Genomic DNA, 18,945 nt, shown 5'->3' with positions numbered 1-18,945 from the left:
TCCAACATAAATAACTTACATTCAGTCCTTAGATTTAAACTAGAAGAGAAAAATAGCAAGGAAGCTTCTACCCATGGGGGATAAACATACACATCTTCTAATTTCTTAGTGTGTTAAACATTGTGACTACCCAGACCCGAGACTAACACTTTGTACTTTCAATTAGAAATACAGAACACATGCAAGGCCCCCATTGTCTGTGGTCTGTATCTATTGCAGACCAAATCTACCCCTTGAGCCATGTCCCAGGAAATTTAGGAGCAAAAAATAAAACAGAATGTAATGCCTGACTCTAAGTTGACCAATCGGATATAATCAAAGAATTTTTTCTCCTACATTCTAAGAGACTCTAATTTGGTAACTCTGGGTTCTCTGTTATACATTGTTCTGTGTATATAGAATCGGCAAACTTCAGATGTGGGAGGACTTAAATATCACATGGTCTTTTTTTTTTTTTTTTTTTTTAAGATTTTATTTGAGAGACAGAGAGAGAAAACGTGCAGGGGGAGGGGCAAGGGCGGAGCAGACACCCGGCTAACCAGGGCCCCAGTTGCCAATGCTGGCTGGATCCCAGGACCCTGAGATCATGATCTGAGCCAAAGGCAGACACTTCACTGACAGCCACCCAGGCACCCAGAGGTCTAGCCTCTTTATTGTACAGATAAGGACATGGGGCCAGAGAGAGACAGGTAAGGTGCCTGAGATCACAGATCTACTTAGTGGCAAGGGCAAGACGCACAGAGTGACAGCACAGGATGTTGGGTGTGACCCTCATGTTTCTTGAGGGCCAACTGGAGTTAGGGATTTCTGGTACTGCCTCCCAGGGTTTGTGGAAGGGCTACAGAATCCCTCTATAAAATGCGCATTACGGCCTTTTGTCATGCTTCACGGGAGGTAAACTGATGTCATCCCCTCCTCTTCCATCTTCCATATGTTAATGCTCTTTCTCAGAAAAGTTTGCCCTCAGTGAAACAAACAGCTGTGGACTCCAGATAAGCCCCTGCCCACCCCTGTTTTTATGTATTTGACGGTCACTAGGTAGCCTGGCATCTACTTGAGAGCCTCCCTGGCCATGGATGGATGGCTTAAGATGGCAATGCTGAGTTCAAAAATTAAGACACTGAGAAGGAATGCAGTTTCCAGGGATGAGAGTGACCAGCACATGTGGGGGCCAGAGAGAGCTATAGAACAGGCTCATCACCTTGTCTCTCCCCCCACCCTCCTCCTGTATCCCTCGGCCCAGCCCGAGCTCCCCACACGTCCAAAGCTCAAGGAACCTGTTCCTCAAACACAGAAACCACTCTCTTCCTCCTCTCTTTCCCTACTCAGCCCCACCCTGGCTCCAGAATAACAGGTCAGCATACTTCATACTGAGATGCCAACAGTGACAAACCCCAAAAGGGAGGCTTGTTAATGGAAATCAACCTCTACTTGTAGCTTCTTGGAGAGCTTCCAAGAGTTGTTGACGAATTCTCACTTCTGAATGCACACACGCACACATACGTTCCCCACTTACCCACAGGATCCGGTGATGTGGAACCCTAATCTTACAAGCTTGCCAGCCCTCCTATAAATAATGGCTGTTGGGACAAGGTGACTTTGGGGTAAGAGTCCCTCCTTTCAGGGTAACATAAATATACAGTAAAAAACACAAAACTGCAGTTTTTACTGCTTTCACTCATCCCAGGATCAGGACCCTCCCTCAATAAACACGGAAAGGCCTGTGTACCACTGGTCTTCAGAGGACTTAGCCATCCCCTTCAACCTAATCCCACCCAAACCAGAGAGGGTCAGTGATGCTAGGGCTTCGGAGCACCTTCACTTCTTGTCAGGTGGTCTGGCATGGGGTTAAAGGGATGGACCCTGAGGTGAGCATGGGTTGTGACACGCCACTAAACCAGGATGCTGGAAGCACCGTACCTTTGCAGGTGAAACATTTGATGTGGAAATGTCTGGTCTGGACCCGAAGGACTTCGCCCTTGCATGGCTCCCCACATTTATGGCAGTGAATGACCGGCTTCTCTGATGGGTGGTGAGGGTCCTGGGGGTGCGCCACTGGAAAAAATAACAAGAGACCCATGTGAGTTGAGAGCATTCCTACAGAAGGGGTCATTCTGGGTGCACAGAAACAGATCCATAATACATTATCCATGGAGCCACATGTTGATCCAGGAAGGATGAATCAAACCCCTTCCCCATGCTATGATCATGAAGATACACAGAAAAAAATTAGAGAATTGTGGCTTTAACAGTCCAATGAAGAAAACACTGGGCTTGTTTGTCTGGGAGCCAGCAACCCTCTTTCTGCATCCCAACCTTTTCTAGGACTACACAACTGAGCCATTAAATCTATGATATTGTTTGGTTTAATATTTTGTAATATGTATCTGTAATACGTCTTTATCTCGGTTTAGAAACACCTTTCAGTGAGGAGTTCACTGCAGACTCTAAGCTCCTCAAAGAGGGGGACAATTTCTTACAGTTCATCTTTTTTTTCCCCATTTGTACTCCTCTTTCCATCTCCCAGCTCCTCGGAACACAGCAGAATGTGCACACCCCAAAGGAGCTCAACAAATGTTTATTTACTCATTAGGTAGCACATACCAGCTAGTTGCTGGTCTAGTCTACCAGAGAGTCGTCCCTGACCTTCATTTGGCAACTCATTTAACCTGTTGGAGGCCTATGATGAGCCTCGTGTTGTGTGCACATTTCCTGATACACACCATGTGGGCAATGATTGAAAACAGAAAGCTCCTAATAACTATGTGGATCTCTCTACACTTCAGCTTCTTTTCCTGTAAAACAAAAGGAATTGCATCAGAGGATTTCAAAGGTCTTTTCAGGCTCTAAAATCATAGGATGGGGCTTCCCAGCTTTATTCTCTCAGTTTCCAGAGGTTGGCCTTCAGAAAACGGAAGTTTTTATGACCACCCTGCCCCAGGGATAGGACTTACAGCCTCTCCTTTATAAAAGACAGAGAAGGCCAGGAGAGGACACTGTGGCTTTAAGCTGATCAAAGGTCTTCATTTAACTTACAATTCCTCCAGCCAGCCAGAAAATGCAGATAGGCACTTTTTGCTATTTTTTTTTCTTGATTTGGGTCCTCAGGAGGAGGAACCATGTGATATACAGAAGTGTATTACATAAGTATCCACATGAGCGTGAGATGGGATAAGAACAGTAAACCTAAAATTAATCAACACAAAGAACAAAGACGATTTTTTTTTTTTCCAGCAACGGTAAAACCAGGTTGGGGGTGGGGGGGGAAGATATGGAGCGATATGCTGAGACTCAATTTAGAAAGCCTGTTCCAGCAAGGAGCTCGCTGGACACTACAGGTATAATGGTGCATTGTTTCTCTCAGACCCCTGTAATGTTTCATTTCACCTGGAAAGAGTTTGAAACAACCCGGTCCAAATCATCCATTACTGGCTAAATTCTGAGAGACAAGGTGGTCCTTGTGAGATTTTGACTAGGAGCAGGTGTGGTTTCGGGTTAAACATCTGATCCAAATTCTCTGCACTGGGCCCGGGGAGTGTCTGCCAAAGGTCCCAACACTGTGACACACCTGCATTTCCTTACCTGTCCCCTGGGATCTCTGTTCTAAAGGAACAGAGGGGCATCCTTTCAAGATGGCTAAAAACCCACTGACTTTTAAAGTGATGTGTAATGAGGCTCCAAATCTATTTACCTGGGTGTTAGAAAAAAAGTTTCTCTTAGGGCGCCTGGGTGGCTCAGTCAGTTAAGCATCTGACTCTTGGTTTTTGGCTCAGGTCATGATCTTAGGATCGTGAGATGGAGCCCTATGTCGGGCTTCGCATTCAGCAAGGACTCTGCCTAAGGTCCTCTTGCTCTCTCCCTCTGCCCCAAATGCTCACATGCTCTCTCTAAAATAAATAAATAAATCCTTAAAAAGAAAGTTTCTCTTTACAGTATCTACTTTAAGTGCTAGAGGAAAATATGAGTTTTTATTTTTTAAAGTTAATTCTTGCTTCCTATGAGAATGGAGGAAAGTGATATTTATTGAGCATCTGTCTACTAAATGCCAGGCATGGTGCTAGGTGCTTACCCGTAAGTCATCCTATTCTGTCCTCACCACTACCTCCCCCTCTTGGTGAGGTAGGTAATAGTGTTCCCTTCTGACAGATAAGTAAATAGAAAAAGTTCTATTCAACCTACCTAAGGAGCTATAAGTGGAAGCTTGAAGATCTACACGCAGGTGTTTCTGACTCCGAAACTTAGGCTTCTCTCATGCTATTTGTCTGAATCACAAACTGTTTTAAGTCAGGCAATGATTTATTGAGCTGAGCTCCAGTGTAGCTCTAAAAGCAGCAGCTAGGACACGACTGATGCAGGAAACACACAGTGTGTGTGACAAAGTACTGCTAGTGGGCGTAGCACCCAGTGGTAATCCTCAGGGTAGCTCTGCTGTTCCTCTCAATCAGGACCCCCTGTGCCAGAGATTAAAAATGCTGATTCCTCAGCCCCACTGAACTCAGGGTGGGAATTAGGGTTCTGTTATTTTAGTAAGCTCCTCAGAGGATTCCTATGCACATTATCATTTAAGAACTATTTTCCTTAAAGTTCCGACAATATGGATAAGCAAGTTACGGGAACGTTAGCGTGAAGAAAGCAATCCACAAGACCATCCTCTTCAGAAACAATATTGAAGCTCAGCGGATCTCTTGGCCATAAGGGAGAATGCTTTTTTGGATAAGAAAACTGCACTGCAGTTTCTCTTGACACTTGAATTCTTTATAGCTAAGCAAGTAAGCCATGCTGAGTAATGATGAGAGAAGGAAAATATCATTTCACTTCTTGGCTTTTCCCTCTGTCTCAACAAAGGTGCCAGTGTAACTGCTGGCACCAGTCACAAAGGTCAGAATTGGGATCAGCATTTGCATTTTGCAAGCATTTCCCTTTGGAAATATATATTACACTATGAAGTTCTCCGTGCCCAGAGGTGACCTCTGTTCTCACCCAGAGACGAGCAGAGCCCATATCATGTGTACTTGCCTTTCCGTCACATATCAGCCTAGGCAGACACGAATCAAGACCACCCCCTTGTGAAGGGATGGGGTTTTCTTATTAGAGAATTGATGGAATCCAAAGACCAAAAGAGAGTGTTCATTTCAACCCAAGAAGAGTGTCAACAAAAGAATCTCTCTCCTTAAAAAAAAAAAAAAAAAAAAAAAGAATCTCTCTCCTTTTTAAAGATTAATAAAGAGGTTCGTTTTACATAAGTGCCTTTGGCAGTTTGGTTAATACCAAATGTATGTTCATTGGCTCGATTTTACCTTTTTGAAATATGCTGAGTCAGTTGCAATATGGCAATGTCAGTAATTCCACACGCCTCCCATTGCCAGCTGGCTCTGCTTCTAGCTTTTACATGACTGCTCCATCTTTCAGAGCTTGGGTGGTCCCTACTTAATCTACTGCTAGGGAGGATGAGGGGTGAAGAACTTACATTCCTTGCCCAAAGTTACTAGCGAGTTATCAGCAGACGAATATGTAATAGGCTTCCTGACTCATTCTACTGTACCAAATGGTCAATGATTTACCCTGGGACTTGCATAGGCAAGCTTCAAGTCTCATGGCTCATCAATTCATTGCTAAAACAAGAGTATAACGAAAGACCAACAGCGTGGTTGCATACACTCTGAATAATGAGCAAATATATATGAAGAGCTAAGAGTCCATTTGCCCAAAAAGGTAAAAGGACTCCTCCACTGTGTAATATCCTATTTAGAGCGGCTCTGACTACTCAGATAAACAGCCACTGCAAGCTGAAAAGTTTCACATTGTCTGTCCCAGGCAAGCAAGGGAAGACAGTCACATTTCTGAAACTCCGGTTAAGGACAAAAGCCCAAAGTGCCATTTTGGATGCGTAACTTTTGCAATACCTATGAGGTATGACAGGTGAGAAAACTGGAGGATTGAATTCAGTAAGGAAGTCCCAGTAACCTTCAGCAGCCCCAGCAGAGGCCAATACAGGAGGTAAAAATGCCACAAAGAGGGGCACCTGGGTGGCTCAGTGGTTGAGCATCTGCCTTAGCTCAGGTCATGATCCCCGGGTCCTGGGATCGAGTCCCACATCAGGCTCCCCAGAGGGAGCGTGCTTCTCCCTCTGCCTGTGTCTCTGCCTCTTTCTCCATGTCTCTTGTGAATAAATAAAATCTTAAAAAAAAAAAAAAAAGAATGCCACAAAGGTTAGACAAAGCCTGCCCTTCTAATCCAGAACCAGCCTCGTCTTGCCCAACAGACCGTGGATCTAGACCCCCTAGAACTGGAATATCTGAGAGAGCGAAAATCTCCTTAGCAGGTGACGATCACAAACCCATGACAGAATATGCAGTGTGACTTAGATCTTGCCCCGGATTATCTGAGAGCATCACGACCCCCTCCTGGGTGCCCTCCTCTCCCAAAGACCCTGGGACTCCCTTAGCCAACCTTTGAAACTGCAGCACTTTGTGCCCAATGGCTTTCCTAGAGCTCACAACTACTTTTTCTCATTTCACTCTCTAAGAGCCCCAGGAGGCAGGAAGAACAGGGACTGTCAGCCCCAGGTAATAATGGACAGAGACTCAGAGGAACAAAGTGACTCAGCCAAGGTCACACAGCCAAGAAATGGCATTGGCGGGCCAACACATGCAGTGCTCTCTATACTCAAACAATCCCCTAATCACTGCCACTTGGAGCCTTGCGGTCATCCTTGATTCCACCTTTTCCTCTTGCACTAAATTCTGTCCACTGTCACATCCCTGAGCTCCCCCTTCTCTTGCCATGTGAATCTAGCCTTCTACCCCTTTTTCTTAGAGTGTGGAAAGTTTACTACTCATTGGCTCCTTCTTCTCCAAGGTGACCTGCAAAGAGTAGTCCACACAAAGGACGTGGCATATAAGTCCTCACTCCCTAAGTGTGGGCTGTGCTTGGTCACTTCTTCCAAAGAGGGCAGTATGGGTAAGGGGGGAAGAGAGTGACTTTATGGTGGGCAAACCTGATGAGCACTACCTTACCCAGGTGCTCAAGGTCAATATCAACATATCAACAGTTCAAGGTGCTCAAGGTCATTATCAATAGTGACAGGCATTGTTGATAGTTTGTACCTTTGGGATGATGTGGGAAAAACTGGCCCCTTGCCTCTATGATCTTCCCTCCAAATAAACTCCATAATCCTAGTCTAATCATAAGAGAATTCCCAGATTGAGGGACATTCTACGAAAACCTGCCCAGTACTCTTCAAAGTTGTGAAGGTCACCAAAACCAAGGAGGATAGTCCTCTTGTCATAGCCATAAGAGCCTGAGGTGACATGGTAACTAAATGTAATGTGGCATCCTACAGAGATCCTAGAATGGAGAAAGAACATCAGAGAAAAACTAAGGAAAACTAGAAGAATTGACTTTAGTTAATACCGCATTGATAGTGGTTCATTAATTATAACAGAAGGATTATATTAATGTAAGATGTAACTAATGTGGGATATTATCAAGTCTATGGAAATTCCCTGTACTAACTTCTCAAGTTTTCTATAAATCTAAAGCTATTCTAAAAAAATAAAGTTTATTAAAGTAAAAACAAAAGAACTTCCAATAGCTCTCTCAGTCCCAATCCATCAAGTCTAAAGTCTAGCTTCAGGGATCTTCAATTAACACAGTCCACACTAACTATTTAAATATCTAAGAAGGAGCTCCATTTGCTGAGTACTTAGCTTCCATGTGCTAAGTGGTTTTGAACTCAGGCAGTCCCACCCCAAAGAACGCACACTAAAACACTCTATTATTTGTTCATGTAAATATACAAATACCTCTTTGGTTAGGCCTTCCACTCCCTGATCTATGATCTTCAGCATCCCCAGAGCCTCCACACATGGCTCTGTGCCTCACCTGCTTTTCCCACCTGCTCAAATCCACCCTGACTCATGGGGCCCAGCCTAGCTCCTGGCTCTTTTCTGAAGCTTTCACTCTGGGCTTTATTAATCAAATATTTCATTCTCCCCATGTTCTTCCACACTAAATACCGGCACTGTCACCCAGCATTTGATTTTTCTCTTGTTTTTTGCTTATTTTTCTTTTGTTTCACAATATATCAACCCTAGCCTTATACAAGGGCAAACTCAACGGTCAATTCGTCCAAATTCTGGGATACGTCTGTTCCACACATCAAATAATCCAAGCTATCATCTCTGTACTTCTCAGCTCAATTTTTGGATCAGGGAAAATATGGTTACTGGCCAATACTATTCTTGGAGCATCTCCCACACGAAGCCACAGAATTCTGAACTTGTGGCATCTCAGTAAATAACTCCCTAACACCACTCTAATATGATAGCAGGTCCAATTCATTGAACACTTACTATGTTCCAGGCATTAAGATAACTAATTGATACCCATGATCCACAGATAATTCTCACCAATGCCTTATGAGGGTGCTGTCCTGTTACTCCTGTCCTGCTAAGGAGGGTGCTGTGGCTGAACTGGATACCTTATCCCCGATCACACAGCTAAAAAGTAGGCTGACTCCAAAGCCCACACTCTGAAGCACCGTGTAGGGGATTTCCACAGGAAAGTCTTATCCAGCACAGAAGGAAATCAAGCTAGTGCAGTGTACTGGCTCAGTTCTGATTACACAGCTCAGAAGGAGTGAACACCCAGCTGCATCATAATCCCAAAGGTAACACCTGCTAGTAAATAAGCAGATGGGAAATAGCACTTCAAATACAAAAGGAAATTATTCCAGGGTGCAGCAATTTCTGGGAAAAAGAACACGCACAGGGTGAGGGTGAGACAGGGAGGAAACACAGCCGGCCATAAGGAGGGCCCTCCCTGTGGCCTCCACCCCGAGTGCAGGCCTGGATTGGAAAACTGTCTCCGGTTAGGATCCCTCTGGATTTACGATCATGAAATGATATTCTGTTGGTAAGGTTAGTTTCTGCTTACAGGTGGGAATCCTATGCTCCTGGGAGCCTACATTTCCGAGCCTGTTGGATTACCTAGAATCTTTTCTCTGCTTCTACTCCATCAGGTCCCGTTTGAGCGTAAACACACATCACAAAGAGGTTGTTCTCCCTGCTTCGGCTGCTCTCCACCTCCTACTCCCCTTCTTTGTGCTAGAACGGCACTGGTGTTGAGCCCAGGAAACAAGAAACTCAAGACTTTAAATCCGTGCATAGGGTGTGCTTAATTTGTAGTTTACCTAAAAGTCCATTCCCTGCTGCGGCAAGTGGTAGTTACTTGAAGCTACACGCAGTAACCCCAACATTAGTTGTCCAAAATGATCTTTCTCTTTAATTGGCTTCCACGACCTAATTTTTTTTTATACCGTGTTAGTTTGTTAATCAGGATTATTACGTGGCACAAAGCGCGGGGCTGCCTTGGCACAGACACTCCCAGCAGGCGGCAGGCAGCAGGACGGCTGCATTCTAGTTTCTTTGCCACTTGTGGTGCCCCCATACTTGATTTGCCTTTCTCAGGCAATGCAACAGGTCTTTACTATTCCTCTAAACATAAAGGGCACGGTCAGTGATCGGTCAGCTGGGCTCCTGATTATAGAAACAGTCCAGGCGCAAATCCAGTTAATCTGATTCTCGAAAGGCAGAGAGGTCCTAGGATTATAGTAATTCAGCCAGGAAATTTCCCCCTTGTAAATTACATGACACTTCTGCCCCGATGTGCTACACCTGCCCTCCATATAGGAAGGCAGATCTTAGAAAGGGATGTAAGGGATGTAAGACCAACTTGGTGGCTTCTCCAAGGCTCTCCTTCTGCAAGAGTGACTCCCGAGACACACCTCTGAGCTGAGATGACTCACTGAGGCAACACCCTTCTGTGACCTCCCCTAGCCTTTGCTCTGACACAGTCAGTAATTTTACTTTGGAGTAAGTCTCTGCTTAGAGTCCCACCTCCTCTCCCTCACAGTAATTAGAAAGGACTTGGGATTAGGAGGCAGGTTCCTTGACTCCCAGGCCAGCCTTCCTGCCATGTGCTTCTCTTCCCCAAGACGGTATAGAGAGACTAAGAATCCAGGTCCCCCCTCCCAGGTGACCACATGAGGTTATCCCCTCATGGGAGCCCCTCCAGCACCAGACTGTCAGGCAAAGGCCCATGGTAACAGAGTGTCAGCAGAGACCGGCACTAACCTGTATGAGCAGGCATGCCTTGTAACAGAAATCCCTTCTGAGCTTTGATAGAGCCTTTTAGGGGATCCCTGGGTGGCTCAGTGGTTTAGCACCTGCCTTCGGCCCAGGGCTTGATCCTGGAGACCCGGGATCGAGTCCCACATCGGGCTCCCTGCATGGAACCTGCTTCTCTCTCTGCCTGTGTCTCTGTCTCTCATGAATAAGTAAATAAAATCTTACTTAAAAAAAATGATAGAGCCTTTTACAGTCATCCAGGGATCTCACATTGTCCTTGCACTAGAAATTCCATTTAGAGATGGATCAAGTCAAACAACTGGGCAGGTGGCTGAACCCTGCTGGCAAACACCACATCTTTTAGGGGCTGCTAGAGAGTCATGTCCATGCTGACCTCAAGACTGGGAGGGACCATGGTCTCACTGGAGCCATTTTGAGAATGTAAGTTTAGAGACAAGATCACTGTCTATTAGCATCTGGGCCTAGGGTCCCGGGACAGGGTTTAGCTTAGGCATGGTGCCAATATTGCCTTCTACACCCCAATTCCAAATCCAGACACCTTAGAGGGGTTAAGTAAAGAAAGACCAAGATGTAGGTCAAAGTGTCCCTGTGAGGTACAAACCGCAGTCTAACAGCACAGGAAGCTCCCAGCTGTCTTTGCCTTTTCTTTTTGGCTGTTTCTCCTCAATGCTCAGGATGCTCTGGGAATTACCAACTAGTTAAAAATAGCATTTTAGACAAACCAAGGAAAATGATGAATATGTGCATGGTACTTTGCAATTTATAGAAGGTGTTTACATAGAATACCTCTCTTGATCCCATCAATTTCAAATTATCCTCATCCTACAACTATGAAAAATGAGCTTCAGAGATGCTAAAGGACTTGCCCCATGAGTGGGGAGCTGGAGCAGGCTCTTGCTGTGGAGAGCCAACTGTGCAGCCAGTGACTTCACCTTAGTAGCTTGAAATAGGCTATGGGGGGGGTGGGGGTGGCATTGACAACATGGAAACTGGCAGACTTTACACATCAGGGCCTTCCCCCATTCCCCTCCCAGAGCTGGTTGTTAAGCATTCACCAGCACACCAATGGATTGAGGTTACAATGTTGGTAAACAGCAAAATAAGCCTTTTAGTTCAAGTAAATTCTAAACTTCTGAAATAAGAATTTGAACCTTCCTGAAAAGTCACTTCCTCACTCCTGATTTGTGAATAAACACACCAACTCACCTCCCCTGGATCTCTCTGTCTCCCAGCAGGGAGACAAAGCAATGCTTTGAGTTCGCAGTATCCAACATGCAGAATCAGGCATGATTTTACAAATGCTTGAACTACTCTCTAGGCATCTGAGCTCCTCCCAGATCTGAGGTTCTGGTCCATTCAAGCTTTCTGTAGGGCAAGACTTTGCCTGGTGCTACCATTGCAAGAAGAGGCAAACATGCATAACCTATAGTTGTCACCTTGCCAGGTGTTCTCCTAGTCACGCACATGCCAGCATAACGCTGGGTGATTTGATCATTCTTTTATTTAACTTCAAGGATTCATCTGCCTGAGTGGAAGAGAAGAGATTATCTCTTGAAATTTAAGAAAGCTTAGACTTATTGAAGTCCAATATGGAATGGGGGAGAGGGCCAGAGAGTTATTAAAATACGCCTCCATGAAAACTGAATGCAACCTTCCAATCCTTGGGACATAATTTCTCAACAACAGAGTCAACACATTGACCAAGTGAGTGCCGCTGTGCGTTCTGTGTTGCTCAAGCTCTGTGGGGACTCCAGACACAGACTAGCTAGGCCATCCCTGCCGCTGAAGGTGAGCATTCTAGGTATTTGTACGGCCCACAGGAAACCCTATCTGGGGAGCTGATCAACACGGAGAGACAACCCACTCCGGACCCTTTCCTGGGAGGTGAAGAATATAGGACAGACACTATGTGAGGACTTCTGAAGAGAGAAGCAAGCAGTAGGCTGAGACAAAGCAGTAGAGAAAATTCCTCTAGGGAGAAGAGTGGGATTTGACATTGGGCGGCAGGCTGCAGGTGAAAGGAAGCTAGTTCAGAGAGCAGGGTCACTCTAAGCCCTTAGGGCCTGAAGAGGGGAGGACCTGGGACACGTCTAGGGGGATGGTAAGTCGGCCATCATTTTCTGAAACAGAGGCTTCGTGGTCAGAGCACTGGAAGGGGAATGGGGTAGGGTTTCTCCCTTGACATTCCCGTATACCCCATGTCCTGCCCTCACAGACCTTACAGTTCAGTAGAGCAGATGGAGGGAGGTAGAGGGAAAGTGGAGAGAGAGAGAGAGAGAGAGAGAGAGAGAGAGAGAGAGAGAAAGTAAATGAGAATGAAGATGAATACAAGGTAGAGAATAAGTCATGTGCCAGAAGAACACTGTGAAAGGGGGGAAGAGAAACCAAAAAAAAGGCTTCGAGAAGAAAGGGTAAGATAAAAATGAGTTGGAAGGAAGGGGAAGACATCTTAGCCAATGAAGGGTGAGATGGGGTGTGTCTGGGGATCATGAGGAAATCTGGTTTAGCTGAAGCACAGAGTAAGTGAAAGGAACCTTGGAAGATACGACAATGAAAGAGGTTTGCCCCTGTGCCTCCTCAAAGGACAAGCTGAGGAACAAACTTTGGGGTACCTTATCGCCATGCCCCACTGCCCAGTAGAGGTCTTGAAAGGAGTGACAGATTCAGAGTATAGTCTAGCTTATCTCTTAGGAGCTGAGATAGGACTATTTTTCAGGTCACAATGCAGGCAAGCTAGGCGCCCCCTGCTCTCACATGCTGGTGTTCGAGGAGGGGTCACCCCCAGGGGTGAACCAGGCACTGTATGTTCCAGTCAGACAGACTTGGTGCGAATGCTGGCTGCACCCCTCTTAGCTCTGTGATCTTGAAGCAAGTTACTGTTCTTCCCTAAGCCTCAATTTCTTCTTCTGTAAAATAGGGATAAATCCTACTTTGACACTTTGGAGCATACATGAGTTAATGCATGTAAAGTGCTCGGCCCTTTTCCCAACCGCTAAGTGAGTGTTTGAGAAATGGAAGCCATTAGTTTCCAAGGGGTTTCAATGCAGGAGTATGGTGGGTCACCGTTTAAGGTCCTTGATCCTAAATACCCATGTGCTCTACCTCAAACTCCAATTTCCAGTCTTGTTGTCTTCTGTGACTACTGGAAATGGTTTCTTGCTTTGTGACACCCAGTGAATGGTCAACTCAATCGATGAACCTTGCAGCTGTCAGTGTACCATTCCATGTGATAAGCTTATCACACTGGGCTGTAAACAGTAGGTTTTATTTTAATAGCCTTTTAAAATTCATGTATCATACAACTCATCTATTTAAAGTATACGATTCAGTGACTTTGGGTATATTCACAGAGTTGTGTGATCATCATCACAATCTAATTTTGGAACATTTTCATCAGCCCTAAAAGAAACCTCATACCCATTAGCAGTCACTCCCCGATCCTTCCCCTGTTCAATCCTTGGCAACCACCAGTCTGTTTTCTGTCTCTATAGATTTTAACCAGCAAGTTTGACTCGTGTCTGTTAGTCTCAGCTTTTCAATGTTTGCTCAGTAATCAAAGGGAACAACTGTATATACACAAGTAGATAGGAACCACCCAAACCCTCCGCACGTCTCCCATCTTATTAATGCATAGTCTTCCCCACTAAGATTTATGTTTGTTTTTCACCAGCACATCCCCACCATAAAAAAAAAAAAAAAAGTCCTCATTATCATTTCATCTCTGCCCCTCTCCTGGGAAAGGGCCCATAAGAAAAAAAAAATTTGATCCAGACACCATCAGACTCCCTTCACAGCTCATGTGGGAGCTTTCTTGATCACCACTAGAGGTATGTCAACTCCAGTGTCAGAGCCAGAGATTTGTCAGACAATTAGAAACAAGGGGGCATGCCTATAAGTGATTTAGCTCCTGCCCAAGCTGGGTGTTGGGGGGCATTTACAGAATAGTCAGGAGGAATGCAGGGAGTCTGCATCTTCAAACAGCGTGGGCTTGGGACTCATCCGTTCAATTGTTTTACCCCACAGCAACCAGAATGATCGTGTAGGACAAAATTCAAGCACATCATTCCACTAATCAAGCCCTCCAAGCACTTCCATTGCACCAGCTGGGTTGCCCCAGAGCCCTGCCCACCTCTCCCGCCTTCCCAGGAGCCCTCCCTCCAGCTCCCAGGCACCTGTTCCCGAGGCTTCGGGTGTTCCACGTGCCCTCTTCCCTTCCCTACAAGGCTCATCCCTGGCCATTTGCTACACTGGCTGCTTCTCCTTCTGGTCTCACCTGAAAGCAGCCTATATGCCATCTCTCAGAGGGCAAACCGTCTAAGGAAAGGCAGTCTCCCTGCTTCCCCACCACCCCATCTTCATTTACCTTTTTTATACTTACAATCTAAACATTCTGTTCCTTTATTTCTAGGTTCTCACCACAAGGGTATTGCCACTGTGTCCCCGGGTCTCACATAGTCCTGGCACCAAGTCTGTGCTCAATAACTGTGTGTTCAAATACATGCATTCATTTAACAGAGTCTGGGTTTCTTTCTTAGCAACAGCCTCCAGGGAAACTGCTAGCCGGTTGAAGATCTTGGGTTCACCACAGTGTCTCTCCACTAGGTCATTCTGATGATGTCAATAAACTCAACTAATGACAAAAGATATAACGCTTGCTTAAGACTCTGGGGGGGGGGGGGAGCTAAGCTTACCAACTGGATCAGTGTCAAATCAAGTCTGGCTAAGGTTCTCTCTGACTGAGAACCACACAACAAAGCACAATTTCCAGTTGAACCGTCCAGTGAGAAGGAGCCAAGATAGCCCCAGAGCCTTGGAAATGCTAACGACAGTGTCCCCAGGGCATGGCATGATGACCTGGAAGAGCCAGCAATGGGCAGGGACCACTGCAGGGTGGGTGGCTCGCTTCCTTCAGTGAGAATCCTGAACCCATGGGGCCCAAAGCACTTTAAAACCCCGCCTTTTAGCAGGTGCCCATGCTGTGGCCCCAGGTCATTATTAGACATCTCATTGCATTCCACAACAAATAGATGAAGTAGAGTTGTCAGCTTGCTTGCCCAGGGGATGTGGGCATCACAAACCCAGCAGGAAGAACTCCTTGGAGGAGTTCTATCAGCAGACAGGGGGACCTCCTGGCCACAGGAAGCCACTCATGTGGTCCTGGAGTAGCCTGGCACGACAACGGTTTGCAGTCTGGCTCTGCTTTAGGCAAACTCCAAAGAGATTGCCCAGCAGACACGGTGGGCCTTCTCTTGTTCCTTGACTCATCTAGCTCAGCTTTACTTACTTGCCTGGGTCTGGAAACTAATCTGATTACTTAACTCCACAACCATGAACCTGTTGTCCTTGATTTTACTCACCCAAGAGGAAGAGTAGTAGTAATAGCAACAAGGGCAAATAATCACTGGGCTCTTGCTGTGTGCCAGGCATTGTTTGTAATGCTTTACATGTACTAATTGATCCCATTCTCACAACCGTCCTATGAATTTGGTGCTGTTAATATTTATTTATTTATTTATTATTTATTTATTTATTTATTTATTTATGATAGACATAGAGAGGCAGAGACACAGGCAGAAGCAGGCTCCATGCCGGGAGCCTGACGCGGGACCTGATCCCGGGACTCCAGGATCGCGCCCTGGGCCAAAGACAGGTGCTAAACCGCTGAGCCACCCAGGGATCCCAAATATTATTTTCTATGAGGAAATTGAGGCATAGGGAAGTTAAGTGACTTGATCAAGGGTAAACAGTAGAGCTCCCCCATAGAAACACAACTTGCTTTCCAGATAAACTTATAAAATCCTGACGACTTAGGGGACAGCTTTACGAAGCCACCAAGGCAAATGAAATGATAATTATACCACAAAGGACGAATGAGAAAAAAAATATGGATGCATCCAGGGAAGGGCTTCATAAGCTCAGGCTCTGAACCTGGCTCTACCGGAAATCCCAGCTGAGGCAGTTTGATACTGCCCTCCATCCATTACAGATTTAATTTTCTTACCACCTACATTTCAGTCTTGTTTTCTCTGAGCAGGAACTTGAGCCATTCCCTTTGGCTTTGAGCTGTGCACTTACCCTGCTACTTAAATAAAACCCAACTCCAAAGATCAGTTGACCTTCAGTTAACTTTATGGAGCACCTACTGCATGGCAAGAGGCACATTTGAATCTTTTACAAATATTATCTCCTTTACATTAATCCCCTGACAATAAAATATGGAGACGGTCAGATAGTTTTTCTCCTATGTTTTTATTTTTAAAAATATTTTATTTATTTATTCATGAGAGACACAGAGAGAGGCAGAGACACAGGCAGAGGGAGAAGCTGGCTCCATGCAGGGAGCCCGACGTGGGACTCGATCCCAGGACCCCAGGGTCAGGCCCTGGGCTGAAGGTGGTGCTAAACCCACTGAGCCATCAGGGCTGCCCCCTATGTTTTTATCTTTATCAAAGTTTAAGAAACTAAATAGGCCTATATGCATAAAAAACAAATCCACTTACAACGCTTGATGGCAATTGCCTGCTGTACTCCGTCTGCCACCCAATAGGCCGACGTGTTCCATGTCTAGTGTTTCTCTGGCCTTCAGCGCTACGTTTCTTAATGCTGTGCTTACACCAGCTCAGCCATTACTTTTAAACATCCTACTCTTACCAATGTGGCTAGCTAGAGTTTAATCTGTGGTCTGCGTTTACAAATGCAATTATTGTTCTCCTAAGCTCTGGGTTGCATCCTGTGAATAGATTCCCTTTCTTGGGCAGTATTTTTTGTCTCCTAGACTTAATCATTTCCTTTTCTACCGTTTGCCTACTTTCTGATAAACTGTCATGGTTATTATTTCTTTTTATCAGTTTTTGTTGTAGATCTAGCAATAATTTTGCCCAATGCTCAAACTCATCAGGTAATTTACCAACCCTCCCCCCCTTGCCCCCCGCCATGCTCCCCAACCTGGAGAAAAAAAGTAGGCGTTCTAAGTATCATTTTCACTGAAAAAGAAAAAAGGAATCTTATGCAGGGTGTGCACTTGGCTCTGGATCCTCTGGGAAGTGGCAGAGACGTGGTTCCTCTGATACCAATCCCAGCATTCACTCCCTGGCAGCACACCGCCTCTGGTAAAGAAGACGTGCAGGCTTTGGGCTGCACAACTCCAGAGGATGCTGCTCTGCTACAGGAGGATGAGCATAGTGCCCTGGAGGGAGCAACGCATGGGCTCTGGAAAGAAGGGGCTTTGCATCTGGTATCCAGACACTGCCCCATCATCTTGCACAGGACTGGCCCCTGCCCCTCATAGTCTGCATCTGCTACCCTGTCCTAGTGAGCTGTGGCTCTCTGGCTGGCCTTGTTGGCTTGATGCATGTTTAGTATCCACCTTCTCTGCTTACTTATGCAAAACCACAATATTAGTGCTGCGGTCCTGTGGTTGTGGGACTCTCATGGTAGGCATGGCCTTTCCCCGAGGGTGTCTCCCTCGTACCAGCTCCGTCCAATGGCAAGATGCCACTTTTGGCCTCTTGTTTCAAGAGTCCTGTAGCACATTGCTGGGGTGCCTCTCACTCAAGATAGGAGTGATGGCAGACATGCCCTGAACCCAAAGGATGGTCATGCCTTTCCTGCTGCCCTGGAGGCTTGTTAGGACAACACAGCCCTCAGACATTCCCGAGTGAGGGGTGACCTCTCTCCAAAGCCCCTACATTGCAATATTTCAGGAAATGCTCTGACATGTGAAAAATGAATGCTATATATAGCACAAGGTCCCCAACAGATGGAGGGGAGGAGCTTCTGCAGTGATGGTGGGGGACATGATGCATGACAGGCTGCCCAAGCCCTGAACTTGTCCTTCTCTCCTTGGCTGAGATGCAAAAGCCAGGAAACCCAGTGAGCACGGTGACAGGAAGTGGTGACGCAGAAACACAGGAAAAATTCTTCTAAATGAAAAAGTAGTTCCAGAAATACCAGGCTTAGAAGCTGATGAGGCCTGAATGGGCCAGGGGTGGCGGGTGGGGGCGGTTCCTTTGGCTTTTCTGCTGAACTTCACCCAAGTAGCATTTTACTCAATTTAGCTGTCAGTTCTTAATCGTATCAAGCACTCAAAAAGATGACGCCAAATTCTGGCCAACTTCTGTTTAGGATAAAATGAGCGCTAGAAGATTCTACAGGGATTTTGTCAAAACTTCTCCAGTTGCAAGGGAAGAAGCCCAACTTCACCAAAACACAGCCATTAAGTACTATCGTAACAATATCCAGGATAGAAATGTGGTTGCCCAGGAAAGTACCTCTTCTGTTTTCATCCAATAAAACTTTAGTGTAGATGTTCTAAACCAATGGTTTTCAAACTTCAGTTTGACCCACTGAAACATGAAATCGGTTCAATGAATCATGACCAGCATATTTAAAAAATAGAAAATAGAGTAAAAATGCTTCATGTGACTTTTATTTTAGTCATTTATATGCATATGTGCATGAGTCCTAGGTCTTGATGTGTGAAAATATATTCCTTGCTGTGGGTAGGTTTTGGTGAGAGCTGCATTAAGCCCCAGACCACAGTCTGGAGGCCCCAAGGCTCAGTCCTGCCCACAGACATGTTTTGTTTGGCCTTCACAAAGATTTTTTTGAAGAGAAAGTTGAATCATTTGCCAACATTTAAACATCTGGAGATTTTACATAAAAATTCCTATTTCTAGTCACTCTTGAAAATTGGAAGCTCTGGCTACTTGGCACATGTCCCTTCACGAGAACTAGGTTGGAGCCACAGAGTAGCTTCTCTCTTTTGAGGCCCACACCAACCAGTTTGCTCTAA

The 18,945-nt window shown here is 45.6% G+C and overlaps 1 protein-coding gene across 11 annotated transcripts in view; it reads right to left on the bottom strand.

Moving 5' to 3' along the window:
* ABLIM1 (actin binding LIM protein 1) overlaps positions 1-18,945 on the bottom strand; it is a 283,821-nt gene that overhangs the window by 131,432 nt on the left and 133,444 nt on the right. For all 11 annotated transcript variants that reach the window (XM_077877526.1, XM_077877525.1, XM_077877532.1 and 8 more), the window contains one exon: positions 1,921-2,055. In XM_077877526.1, the coding sequence (XP_077733652.1) occupies positions 1,921-2,055 (135 nt within the window). The remainder of the gene's footprint in view (positions 1-1,920; positions 2,056-18,945) is intronic.

The sequence above is a fragment of the Canis aureus genome, chromosome 29 (genome assembly GCF_053574225.1).
Source record: "Canis aureus isolate CA01 chromosome 29, VMU_Caureus_v.1.0, whole genome shotgun sequence".
In the NCBI taxonomy this organism is placed as follows: Eukaryota; Metazoa; Chordata; class Mammalia; order Carnivora; family Canidae; genus Canis; species Canis aureus.
This window is presented reverse-complemented; position numbering and strand designations above follow the sequence as displayed.